The 14631-nt window shown below is 31.9% G+C and overlaps 1 protein-coding gene across 6 annotated transcripts in view; it reads left to right on the top strand.

Annotated features, from left to right (window-relative positions):
* Positions 1-14631, top strand: part of LOC145260440 (ras-related protein Rab-4B) — a 235647-nt gene that overhangs the window by 94701 nt on the left and 126315 nt on the right. Inside the window, exon 1 of one of the 6 annotated variants that reach the window (XM_080118450.1) lies at positions 3465-3698. The exons of 4 other annotated variants lie outside the window; for them this stretch is intronic. In XM_080118450.1, coding sequence (XP_079974576.1) covers positions 3671-3698 — 28 coding nt within the window. In that variant the 5' untranslated portion in view covers positions 3465-3670. Of the gene's footprint in view, positions 1-3464; positions 3699-14631 lie in introns of those variants that run through there. One more of the 6 variants, XM_080118454.1, reaches the window with a different exon arrangement.

Raw genomic sequence — 14631 nt, 5'->3', positions numbered from 1 at the left:
CTCTACTTATATTTTCTCTTCTTGTTTCTTTTGTTTACTTTTTGTCAACAGTGGGAAGACAAACAAATTTTTTTTTTTTCTTTATTTTTTTAAAAAATAATTCCAAAGTCACTTTGAAAAACAACACAAAAACAAAACCACGCACTTCCGGTGTAGAGAATAAAAAGACATAACACCAATTTGGATTATTCGGACTACTATCCTCATCTTACTTGTTATATGAACGTTTCAGCACCTTTTCAAACTTGGTAATTTTTCTAGAAGAACCTGGATGCTTTATTGAATACACAAGGGTAGATTTTAGTGCTAATTTATGTTATTGTTAGTCATTATTGTCTGTAGTAAAGCTCAAACCTTCAACCTCCCGAAAACTCACTTAGAACTGATCGTTAAGCAACACTTTCAACCATTAGGCTATGTCTATGTTAGCAATTCTAATATGGATTTTGGGAGCATTAAACTTAATCGTGTCTAAATATGTAGTATTACTAATTATTAGTGAAGGGACGATTCCAATATTTTTCCCGATTCCGATACAATCACCGATTCCACACTAATTCCTGATTCTGATACAATTATCGATTCTGATTCCGATTCTTTGTAAATCTCTAGATATTTAACTATATAGCTGTATTTTTCTCTGATTATCGTAGAAAAACACATGTTAAATGTGCAGATATTTTCCTAAACGTAAAAATATATTTGTGGGGGAAAATCTATCGATTTTAGCTTCACTGGTAGTTTAAAATCAATATATATTTGTTATTTTATCATTATTACCAGCAATGGAAGATTTTGTTTTAAACAAAGTCAAATAAAAAGGACAATTAAAAGAATCGTTTTGGCATCAGAAAATCGGTAAAAAATTTTCTGATACCGATTCCGATATCCTTAAATATTCCGATTTTTCCGATTCCGATTAATCGTCCCAACACTACTAATTATTACTGTCGAATTTAGTTTTTTTTTTTCTATTTATATAATTTTACTTGCATAATTACCATAACTTGTATTGCAATTGTCTTAATGCTGTTCTAATCTATTTATAATTATTGGTTCCTATATTGTATTTCATTTCTACACTTGGTCTACTTTGGAGCCCACTGTTAGCTAATATATGTTCTTCTTTGATATGGTTTAGTCTTCACTGTTCTTTTATCTACAGTTTTTACTTAATTATAAATTTAACAACCAAAGTCAGAATAGTAGTTTGAACAATCCAAATAGTACTAATCATCAATTTTTCAGCTTAAAAACTCTAAAAGACATCAACTTCTGCAAAAATTGTAAACTCCCTACTCGTAATTCCCAACTGTGACTCCCTTCCACATCAGCTTTCTTTATTTGTTTTTATTTATTTACTAGCAGGGGGTACCCGGCGTTGCCCGGGTGTTTCGAGGTGTGTGTGTGCCCGGGCGGGGTTGGGGGGGGGGGTGTTAATCAAAACATAAGAATAAACGAAGTAAATATTTAAAAAAAAAACACAAAAAAACTAACGTAAGGCAAATAAACGATGTTAAATGTAAAAATCGGAAAAACAAAAAAAGAAAACGCGAAACAGAAAAACGAACATTAAAACTTTGTTAAAAAATCTGAAAAATAAAAACCAAAAAAAAAAAAAAAAACACGTGAAAAATGGCTTAAATAACCGTTTCAATATTAAAATTTAAAAAATCAAAAAAAAAAAAAAAGAAGACATTTCACACCAAAGACATCTCGAAACCAAAACCTTTAGATAATGATCCCGTGCTCTAAGCAACTGAGCTAAGACGACATCAACGAAATTGTGTCGCTTTTTTTTTTTTTTTTCATATTTAAAGTAAATCATGTTCTGACGTCATATGGCGCATGCGTAGAAGCGAACTTGTCATGAGAGGACGGTTTTTGCTACACCCTCCCTGTAGAAAACTGATGATTTTAGGATGAAGAAATTAATGTTTTTGGCCAATTTTTCGATATTTGTCGGGCGAAGGTTGGAACTTTAAAATGATACCGATCTCGTAAAAATCGATGACCCGTGTCGAAAGTTTTTGCGAGACATACAAACACACACACATACATACATACAAACAAACATACATACATACATACATACACACATTTTCGCTTTTATATATATAGATTTATTTTATAAGCATGTTTGTTTTGTTATCTTTTATTTATTTTTTTAATTTTTTTTCCAACATCACTTTACACAATATATGCATGCACCAACATTTCACTTTGCTTTGTTAAATATTTTTTGGCAAATTCAATTTGATGTGTGTATATATATATATATATATATATATATATATATATATATATATATATATAAGCTTAGTGGGGGAAAAACCCCAGCAGAGTGATTGATTATTAACAAAATATAAAAACAATAAGAGCTTAATATTTATTCATATATCTATAATTGTGTAGACTTCCCCCCCCCCCCGATTCACTAGTATTAATTCATATTTCAAGCGTTTTGATTGGCTGATTGACATATTTTACCAATTACTACATTGTTCCAAATTAGTAGTGGGGGGTGGGAGAAAAAGTAAACAAAATGTTAAAAACAGCAAGGCGGAAAGAAAAAGTAGATGACATACTTGAACTACACATATGCAAAAATGCGTGTTTTTTTTTTTTTTCTTATAGCTATGACCAGATAAGCAAAACATTTAGAATATTTCAAATAATTTTTGAACAGCTAAAAATTAATCTTAGATTTTTAGTTTATTTTGTTTGCAAGTAATACCAGTAGAAGAAAAACATATCTGAGTTTTACTTTAGATAATTTCTGTGACTAAAAAAGAATTGAACGCAAAAACTTTTATCGTTAACAAATCAGCAATTTTAATGGTTTATTAATAAATTAAAAAAAATTAATTACTTTGTGATTCTTTAAAATTTGGAAGGAATTTAAATTGTTGAATGGAAAGTTAATGCTAGCGATAAATAGAATTTATCAGCAAATCATCATGTATAAATTTTTTTTTTATAAATAGAAATTAAAACATAACCTTGACAAATTATAGTTTTCTAACAATTTGGTTCAATTAATAATTTAACGACGAAACACTACCGTAATAATTAAATTTAACTTTTAAAATCCTAATCCTACTTAATATGAAAAAAAAAGTTACAAAAAGTGTAATAAATATGAAAATTAGACTCCCAGACAGCGCCGAGAAGATACAATTAGTTAATAATTAAAATTCAAGCCAGACTTATTGCTCTGACAATCGGTTGAACTGTAACCCAATTCTGTAGTCAAGTAGGCGTTATTTTATTTATTTATTTATTTATTTATCAATAACTATTGTCAATTTTCTGTTGATCACTTGCTTAATAAGTATTACTCAATCCTTGGAGTTTAATCCTTTGACTTTGTAATTTCTGGTGAGCTAATTTATTTATTCATTATTCACCTCTTTAGTGGACACTTTTCTTGGCTTGTTATTTTATAGGGAGGGAGGGAGGGAGGGAGAGAGAGAGAGAGAGAGAGAGAGAGAGAGCGCAGTAGGACAGTTGAATGTAATGCGTTTTGTTTGTCTGGAGAAAGATATACATATATATGTACAAAGGGAAACGTTTTGAAAAGTTTTTTTTATTTTAACGTTTTGTATGACTTGATCTTGCTAAAGAACATATTTTCTCTGGATAAAAATTAATAATAGATCATCAAAAGATGACTCGACTTCAACATACTCAGCCTGGTAAGTGTTTGTTTCTCATTTTGTATCTTTTTTTTTTTTTTTTTTTTGACTACTATTCTCATCTTGGTTTCGGCCAGTGTAACTTCTGCAAACTCAGAAACCTTTATCAAACCAAACCAATGCAGTACTCGCTCTAAGCGGGTTGAACCGACTTGCTCCAAAGGAGGAAGTTTCATGGTAATATCAAATTCACAAGCAAGTACCCAGTCGCTTGTATATCCCCTGTCAAATGAGATAACAATGTTAGATTTTACAGTCTTTGCAAGGCAGATTCTACATTCGCCTACATACAGCACCTGGTATTGCCAAATGGTCACCCAATTGGTACTAACCAGGCTCCATGTTGTTTAACTTATGTGATCTAATGAGATCCAATGTGTCAGCATTATTACGCTGTATATTACCGGTATAGAATTTCCAAGTGAACCTTTTATTTAATCCACAGAGGCATATTATTCCCATTCTATCAGCCTTGACCATAAATAATAATTAAGATTTAGAATGATATTAATAAAAACTTTTACTTGGTCCTGACTGACGGAATGAAGACCATATACTTTTAAGGGATTAAATAATGAGTTCATATTCCTGAGTTTGTGGAGGTTATATCAGCTGAAACGTGAAAATAACTACCAAGATGCAAATAATAATCTGAATAATAGTTTTATTTATTTACTTATTTATTATTCCTCTTTGAGTTTGCAATAAAATTGACAGGAAATCTTACAAATTTTTTAAATTTAAATCCCACAAGTATGTGTCCGTCTGTGGAACACAATACCGTGGGGCTGCTTCCCAGCTGACTATAACATGGTAATTTTCAAGTGTAATGTAAATAACCAAACCCTACCATTACTGGTCATGTTGGCTCACCATCTACCTAAAATTTATTAACCTTTATCCTAGAATGGCATCCGGGCCTTCATAAGCGGTAACCCCTCCCCTCCAAGTACAAAAAAAAAAAAATGTTTTTTTTTTCCCCCCTTTTTAACGATGGGATAGATAAAGTATGAAATAACATATATTTAAAAAATAACTTTCGTATTGCCGTCTTTCTCATGTATTATCAAATCGGATTTTTACAAATTTTAATTAAATTAATTATGCTGTCATTTAATCGTTACATTAGCTGTATAATTTTATTTTCTTTTTTAGTATTATATACCGTAGAAAGGTTGATTTTTAAAAAAGTTACGTTTCAATATAAATTGCCACAGACAGATATGTTGCTCGAGATTTTTTTATAGATATAAAAATATATATAAAATGTATAAAAATAGCTGTTCATTTTTTTCTTAACAAGGAACATAGTGTAGTATCAGGTCTGATGCTCCACTTAGTCTATTCCGTCTTCAGATAGTGAATAAGAAAAGTGTTTTCGATAGAGTCAATTTTAATTTTTGCTCCAATTCAGAGTTGCCCTTTTGGAGGAGCTGAATTTTCCCCCCCACATTAAAAATCAACCTTGAGTCTAACGTTACTCTTGTGGGAAGGAAAGTAAATAGGAATATGCTGCAATGATCCACGAGAAGTAGTGATTTACTTGGATCAAATATTGATTTTATAAAAAGAAAGCTATTGATGAAAAAGAAACGATGAAGAAACTGACTTAATTTTATATATTAGATTAGCATGTGTATATTCATTTAAACAAAACACATGCATTTTCCATGTAGCAATTTTTCTGAATAAAAAATTAAAAAAAAAAAAAGAAAAAAAAAGCAAGCATCTTACTATCCAACTTCCCACTTAGGTTGTTTTCCGACAAAACTGTTCCCAGGCATAATACTTCCTTAAGTTTCAGTGGGAATATGCTTATCTGAGCTTTCGATGGACATTAGCATGGTATGTTTTTCATGACAAAACTGTACAATTTTAATGTCCTTTTGGTCCTCTGACGAAGGAGGGATTGGACCTAGTAATTGACTCCCATTTGTCCGTTCGCACTTTTTTTCAATAATCATATCTTGGAATTTTCAAAATTTTGCACAAATATTAGTCATGGTGAAAATAAATTTTTCTCTCATGGAGAGGGACCCTGCATGCTCAGCTTGTTTTTTTTTCACTAATTATTATAAAAAACACCCTTTTTACAAAATAAATATAGTTGTATTTTGTTTACTTCTATTTTATTATATCTTTTAAACTTTCATTGGAACTTTTATTATTTATGTTAAAAAAAAAAAAGAAAACACAGTTTGAATTTATTATTTGTTAACAATTGTTTGTTCTTCTTCTTGTAGTTCCATATCATATTACATGATCTGCAGATGTTATTTGTCCTTCAATTTCCTTCGGTTATATGCCTGATCGGAGTGCACACCAGTGATTTTCAAGTCCTGGTGAAGTGTGTCTGCCAACACTGTTCTTTTGTCTGCTGCCCCCCCCCAACTGTACACTTATTTGTCTCCTTTATGCAAAGCTGTCATTGGCTCAAAGAACATAAGATTCACAGAAGTTGTTGACGATTAGTACCACTTTATATCGCCAATGGATGCTGCCATTGGTGGTTTGGTGAAGTAGGGTAACACCCAGTATATAACGCTGCATCCTCATCTGCATGACCCTGAGACAGTTCTCCAGCCCCCGTATGGCTGGCCAATATTCAACACCATAAATTGCGACTGATCAAATGACTTGTATTTCATTGATCTTTTTATTACACGTCATTGTTTTGGTTCTCCACTTCAGCCAGGCTGCATTCGTGCATGCTGTGACCTTAGATTTCAGGTTTCCATCAGCAATGGTTCCTGACTCTAAATACCTGAAGACATCTGTTCTGAGAAGCTTGCTATTGTCTGTGATAATGGAATCCTACATTTTTACATCAGCTACTAAATATTCGGTTTTATTGATGTAGAGTTGTAGACTAAATTGCACAAAATGATTGCTCCATGTTTAAATTTGATGTTCGAATTGTTATAACACGATCAGCCGGTCACTGGGGTGTGACCGACACATGTGTTAAACTAAATGTCTTAGAAACGGTCCCATGATGATGTGAAGATGGGCCAGTCATTAGGGCCTGAATATCAATAAATTAGTAAAATCATAATTGGGATGTTGGCTGTAAGTGTGTGGCTCCTTCATTCTCTCAAGATCACTCTGGTGGCATTCTGGCTGGAATCTTCTTCCTTCAATCTTCAGGACCGCCTCATTTGACTTAAAACATTTATGGCAGACACAAAAAAACGACACACGACACAATTGTAATATATATTATATAATCTTAACTATTTATTTTACAAAAATATATATTACAATACAATATACAAATTATAATTAATTTTTACAATTAAATCTAGACAATAGGCTCTTCAAAACTAATTAACCTACCTTAACTAGTGTTGAAGGAAGGATACCCCCCCCCCCCCGTTTATGGAGAGACAGAAATATGCATTCTCACCTCATGACGGTCCAGACAGAAAGAGGTCGATAGAAGAAAGGGAATTATGGAGCTGCATTTCTGTGTATTCCTCCGCCTACGGCCAAATCACCACCTGGCCATGTAGGGGGAGGGTGTTTAAGCAATACCAAAACCATGCCACTACAATATAGTTCCACATCGTGGGAACATGTTTTTGCTCATGTATTTGCAAGCAAGGTTTGTTATGGTAGACAGTTGAAGTCAGCCTATCAGAAAGGAGTAGGTTAAACATATAGGGAATAAGCTTGACCATTACTCCTGATCTTAAATGGAACACGTACATCAAATCTGTTGCCAAGGCCGCTGGAAAAATGGTGGGATCTTTCTATCGATCCGGTAGATATCTCACTGCTGATGCTATTCTCTATCTATATAAGAGCCAGGTACGTCCAAGGATGGAATACTGTTGCCACATCTGGGCAGGAGCTGCTAGAAAGGACTTGGCCTGCCTTGATAGAGTTCAAAATAGACTTCGTAGCCTCGTAGGAGATGTCCTTTTCTCTTCCTTGCAACCTCTATCTTACAGAAGAGATGTTGCGAGTTTGTCTCTGATGTATCGTTATTTTCATGGAAAGTGTTCGACTGAGCTTCAATCTATGGTCCCCCCTCGCCAAACTTTCACAAGAAACACTCGTCTAGCTGTAAACACTATCAATAATTCCCCCCACTCTTTATCTGTGCCTAAACCTAAACGTAGATTCCATGAACAAAGCTTCTTTCTTAGAACTGCACGCCTGTGGAATTGTCTTCCGTTTTCCTGCTTTCCGGCTGACTACAATATGGTTGTGTTCAAGTCTAACGTAAATAAGTTCTTGATGAGCCGTTCCATATAAGTTATCAAATTTACCAAATTTTCATTACTAATCATTACTATATTGTCCAATTTCTAGTGTACACTCTTAAACCCTTATCCTTGAGTGGCCTCTTGGCCTTGATAATGTGGTGATGCCTATGTAAAAAAAAAAAAAAAAAAAAAAAAGAAGTACATAATAAGAAGTTAGATATCTACCTACTAATTAAGACAATTCTTTGAAATGTTAAATGCTCAACTGCAAAAAAATTAGATTTAAGTGGAGGAATCAGTGGTGAAACTAGAGCATTAACTAAACCTCTGTACCTAGCCTATTTGTACCGGTTCACTATCAGTACCCATATGTGATTTTTTTTCTTTTTAGAGAGATCTTTCCAATGTTACTAGAATTCACATCATTTAAATAGCCCCGTAGTGCTTGAGCTCCATGCCCAGTTTAAAAATCTAAGAACTTAGTGAGATTTTCAGAATTAAAACCCTGACTAAAGAACAGAACTTTCAGAACTAACCCTGAAAAGTCTTTGGAAAGGTGTTTTTCATACAAATTGTATTGGTGTTCTGTACATAAATTAATTAACAATTACACTGTTGCTGTGTTGAAACTTTCTCCTTGAATCCTTCTTTGTGCTCAACAATCTACACATTCCAGATCATGAGTCAATGATTTGCAGCCTTCGGTGATCAAATAACACAACATGGATAGCAGGATACTCGTTGTATATATGAATCGTTGACCAAAACTAACAACAAAAAAAGACAAACAACAATTGGGGGTGTGGGTTTAGAAGTTTATAATGCAATTTAATTATTCTTTAATGTACAAAGTTAGATCTCTAAAGAGGCGAATCTGGTTAAAAAAGACATTTAATCAAAGTAAGTAACTTTGATTCTAGGGATGATTTGGCTTAGAATCATATTTATGTAATTTGTATTGAAGATAGCCAAAACCTTATTTTGTGGGTGGTTAAGCTGATCTTACATAAAATATTTATGCAAAAGGTTGATTGTCTTTTTTTTATTTTGTCTTTTTTAAATTAATGATAACTATATGCTACAATGTCATAAATTTCGTTTTATATCTTTCTTGTTTAATCATGTTTAAAACATGAATGTAAACTGGTTTCATGAGGTTAGATTTTGATCTTTGACTTAATGTTATTGGATGTGGCTAAAAATTCATGATTGCATACAACCGATGGAAAACAATAGCAATTAGACTTTTTATCTATTTTTAAATTATATATGAAAAACTATTTGTTATCGCGGCATTAAGAAAATTATGTGACAACTTTATGTATATTTCTTATGTAAACATAATTTTGGTTTTATGTTTTATGGCATGTACATCTTTTTAGATTATTTAATGACGAATCTAGTAATTTGGGAAAAACTCTGGATGCTTCAAGTTTCTTATATCTTCAAATATTTGTTCACAGTGTTTGGTTTGGTTGTTTTGTTTTAACCATTTTGTTTAAATATGATTGTTTTGTTACTTACATTAAAAAGTTTTGTGTAAATAGAAAAAAAAAATTTTTAATTCTTAAAAGTTTTGTAAATATTTAATATTAAAAAAAATCTTTTGTAAATATATATTTTTTCTTTTAAATCTTAAAAAGTTTTGTAAATATATTTAAAAAAATATCTTGCTCACGAACATTCAACCATGTCTGCTATTTGACATGTTTACAAACAACCAACGGCAATGTTAAGGTCGAACAACCCGTGTCACTTGAAATGTGCGCCAGTCTTTGTCTTCTACTACAGGGTATCTATTCTTTACTTGGTCCAGTTTTTAAATAAACAATTTGTATTTTAGTTCTCACATTTGTGATCGAGCACTTTATTGATTTCTTTTCAACAGCTCTCTCTCTCTCTCTCTCTCTCTCTCTCTCTCTCTCTCTCTCTCTCTCTCTCTCTGTGTGTATGTATGTGTGAAAAAGGCAAAAGGAAAAACATTAAAACAGGAAGAAATCATAAAATATGATATATTTACTGGTTTCATTTGGATCAACAAACATCTTTAAAAAATGAATTATTAAAGAAATTTGTTGATCCAAACAAAACCAGTAAATTATCTATTTTTGATGATTTCTTTGTGTTTAATGTGTTTTTCCTTTTGTCTGGGATAGCAAATATTATGTGTCAAGAAAATATGACATCGTCTATTTCTGCATTCTGTCAACCTTGTAATTATATGCTGGTTCCTTTTTACCTCTTCTGGCATAAAATGACTTTTACTCATTACATGAGACTTTTATCTGATATCTTTGTTGACAACATTTCAGATTGTTTCTTTTTGATACACAGTGTTCCTTTGCAAATTAACCTTATGGGTATTTTAAGATTACCACTAATGGTGTGCTGTATTTGCAGAATAAATTCAGGTGTTCTAATGCCACCATTGGGTCGAATGTCTTTTATATTTTGATGATTGTCGTACTTTTCCATGATTATCAAGACGTAAGAAACATTCTAATGTTATGTGGTTAAAAGTGTAACAAAATAAATAAGAAATTCAATAATAAAAACAAGGAAATTGGTTTTCCACTAGAGTGGTTATAATACAGCGAGTAGACTATGCAAAGTTGACTTAAGTCATGAAAGGTTTGTCTTGAATTATCAATTTTATGATGAGCTTTGGAGATTCCCAATATACAACACTACACGAGAAACAAAATGGCTGACTTATCGTCTATTGTTAGCTAATCGACACCATTTCCTGTGTGTGTTCGATAATGCAGCTTATAATAACAAATTTAAAGATAATACATCTTACAATTAGTTTTTACACTTTAAAAGTGTACAAGTCGGTAGAAAATGAAATTGTAATACATTTATAGTGATAGGGTAAGAATTCATCTTTTTATTGTTATTAATTTTAGGCAAAACCTCAAAAGTTGTCATAAATAATAAACAAAGTAAAGTGTTTGCTCGTTCTAGACTAATCCAACTATTGCATGGATTTCAACTACACTTAGCATGTACATTGATTGTGACACAGGGAGTTTTGTATACTATTGTTACATCATATTTAGATGTCTAACAAAATAAGAAATTATTACAGAAAAACAAGGAGATAAATTTAAATATAATCTTTATTTAACACACACACATACACACACTAGCATTTTACATAAACGAAAAACAGAATCCAAAAAAATCTTACTTAAGCTAACAACGTAATCAGTAAAGCTAGTGTCAAGGAAATAGATGAGGGTATTGGGAGAAGGAGGTTAGAGTATGTTGAATAGTTTAACTATTCAAATAAAAAAATCTCAAGATTTTTTTTATTTATGATACCTTTGGTCAAAGAAATATTTCCAAAGAAGTTACTTTTTGCTACCAGGAAGTTTTAAAGGGGATTCTTTCAGCTGGATTTATAACCCTGGAATCCTGTCGGAGTAGAGATTGTACTCACCATGTTGACAAACCAACAACTGTCGGGTTAACGCAATAAAACAATTTTAATAGAGAGCGCCTCCCAGAATTAGAATATTCTAGAACCCCCTCAGTCTTTCTTGAAGGTTCTGGAAAATTCTGGGACCTTCTGGAGTTTTCTAAATCTTTCTATTTCTTTTTTTCCATTATCTTTCTTAAATGACAGACAAACCCCTCTATATATAAAGGGAAGTTAAAGTAGCCCTCATAAGACTGAACATACTCCATTATGCAATCAACTGATTCAAAATACACTTAAAAACAAAAACATGGTCCGATCTGCACCAGTTGTTTATTGTGAAACACTTCCGACCGGGTAGTATCTGTTCTGTTATTTGTTCTTAGTCAATGTAGAGGAAACCCTTCGTACTGAGACGATTGCTATTTATTTGTAAACTACCAGCGCGCCTCGTTTTCCCCCACATTAAAACGACCTTGTGTCTAATTTGCTTTCGTAGGGAAGCAAATAAATAAACCAACTAGAAAAAAAAAAAATAGTTGGCAGGCATAATAATAGACATCCTTATGCATCATGGTAATGCCTGAGTTTGGGATGGCGTCCGTTGTGTTTGTATATACATGTTTACATGTGTGAAAACTTTTTTAAAAGAAAAAAGAAATATCCAACATAATAAAGTAATGAGTAAACAGATTAAATAGAACAAACAAAAAAAAATTAACACAAAATCATGTTCTTTTAATATTTCGTTTCAATTCTAAAAGTTAGTCATAGAATCAACATTTATTAAAAACAAGTCAGATTAAATATGCAGAAATTTAGGAGTGGTAGTTGATAATGGATAGAAAATCAAATGGAATATGAAATTGTGTCATTGGATTTTTGTCTAAATTCAAAAATTATATTTTGTTGATCTGACACTTATGTGTGCGCACACATACACACACACATTTCTACATATATATTCATGTATTTGTTTGTGTGAGACCAAAATTAATTGGTCCAAGCATTATGAAATTTGGAACACAACTATTAGGCGTAAATGTGGGTAATATGTGTTACATTTAATTTAATTTGATGCAAAACTAGGTGCCTTTTGTAAATATTCAGATGCATCCAATTCTGATGAAATTTTAACCAGACCTAAATTAATAAATTTCAGTTTCTTGGGAGTATTTGAAAGCGTTGCTAGGGGAAGTATTATGTGGATATAACTTTCTATTTGAAAATTCAGTTATTTCTGATTTGCATGAAATTTGATCTCTTAATAACTATTTTATCTAAATAAATATAATAAACAACAAATATGTGTGTGTATGTATATGTATATATATATTTATATATGTATATTGTGGAAATATATATATATATATATATATATATATATTGTGGAAATATGGGAATTAAGCTACAAGAATTTTGTGTTTCAGTCACATGAGGATTCGTCAGGCTCTTGTATGGAATTGATATTACTGCTCATTATTATATATACATGTTGTGTTAAGTTTGCTAGTTAGCCAATCAGATTCTTTGTTATTCTCGCTCCCATTTTTTTACAGCTAATTGTTATGTTTATTAGGCAAAGGTACACTTGACCTGTAATTCATTTTTTCTTCGTTCATTCTTGGTGGGAATGAGCCAACTGTCTTTATGTATTAAAAAGGTGATCTAGTTTGATCTTGTGTGTGTTTAGATACATTGTCTTTTTGGGGGTGGGGGTCGGGGAGAAGGTTTATACAAGTTATTTATTATTATCGTTATTATATAGACATTATTTTTGTTATTTTAAGGTAAAATTTAGTTTGTGTATGCATACATTTGCTATTTTGGTTCCGCATTTAATAAATTTTAATTTTCTTTAAAATTAAGAATAGTGAATTCTTCATTCAGACATAGTTTACACAGGTTGTGTAAATTTCTACACACACGCTCACACCACATATACATACACTTGTCTCTAAAAATGGGGCGATAATGTATATGTAGGGAAGAAAACTCATGCATATATAATGGGAGGCAACTTTTCAAGGTTCAGGGAAGCTACTAATTCCAGTAATGAAGTTATTAAAAAAAGTAACAACAAAATATTATCACACACGTGTGTGTGCGTATATCTCTCTCTCTCTCTCTCTCTCTCTCTCTCTCTCTCTCTCTCTCATATATATATATATATATGACTATTTCATTTAATCACATAAATTAATATACGAAGTATAGATCTATGCATAAACTTTAAGTATTTACTTCAACAGTGCTCAATACGTAGGTAGAGCTAGGTAGTAAATTATAAAATATATATGGCGATTAAGCTACACAGAATATCCTGCGTTTCATCCACGCTAGGATTCATCAGGCTTATGCATAAACCTGATGAATCCTACCCTGAATAAAACGTGGAATATTCTGTGTAGCTTAATCGCCATATATATTTTATAACTTACTATATATATATATATATATATATATATACACACACACACACACATAATGTATGTGGGTGTGTGTGTGTGTGTGTATCATTACTTAATTATGAAAGTGATAGTAAATCACAATTTCTTTTAGGAGAAGAAACGTACACACATATTGACCTAATATTTTATTAAGTAGATATTAACAGTTCTGCAGTACACTGTTCCATTAAGATATTAACAATTCTATTGAATTTTATGAAGGTTAAAAGCCTTGACATTTTTCTTTAATTAAATATGGGGTTGCCGACTATAAATGTAGGTAGTTATTCCAGAGACATGCTATCTATATTCTAATAACGTGAAAACTTCTCTCTTTGACGTTTGTTTCTCCTTTCCATATTACTCTCCTCCCAGGTGTTCCATCAACATGCACATTTAAGGATCGATATCCTATTTAAAACTTGAATGAGCCAGAGATGGATCAAGAGGCAGAGCATCATGTCTAAAGATAAGACACATTCATTCAATCTGCATGTTTAGCATTCAAACTTCTATTTCTGACTGACATATGGCATACAGTCTTTTGGCTGGGTGTAGTATGAAAACAGATACTGATCTTCATCTTTTCTCTCCTCAGCCAGTTGAGCAGAAATCTTTGTAGACTCAGGAAATTTTTTATTTTTGTCCCAATCCAGAGTGCGCCTTTTTGGAGAGCTGGACTTTTCTGCACACTAAAAACTGACTTTGTCTCTAAATCAGCCCTTATGGGAAGGCAAATAAACAGATCCACACGATGGACAGAGTACACATGTAAAAAATCTATAATGTGTCATGTTCAGCTAAGCAAGCTAATCACAGCGATGATTGATTGTGGTTTGTGATTAGAA

This window comes from Euprymna scolopes, chromosome 36 (genome assembly GCF_053919585.1).
Source record: "Euprymna scolopes isolate OS-2025 chromosome 36, ASM5391958v1, whole genome shotgun sequence".
NCBI lineage: Eukaryota > Metazoa > Mollusca > Cephalopoda > Sepiida > Sepiolidae > Euprymna > Euprymna scolopes.
This window is presented reverse-complemented; position numbering and strand designations above follow the sequence as displayed.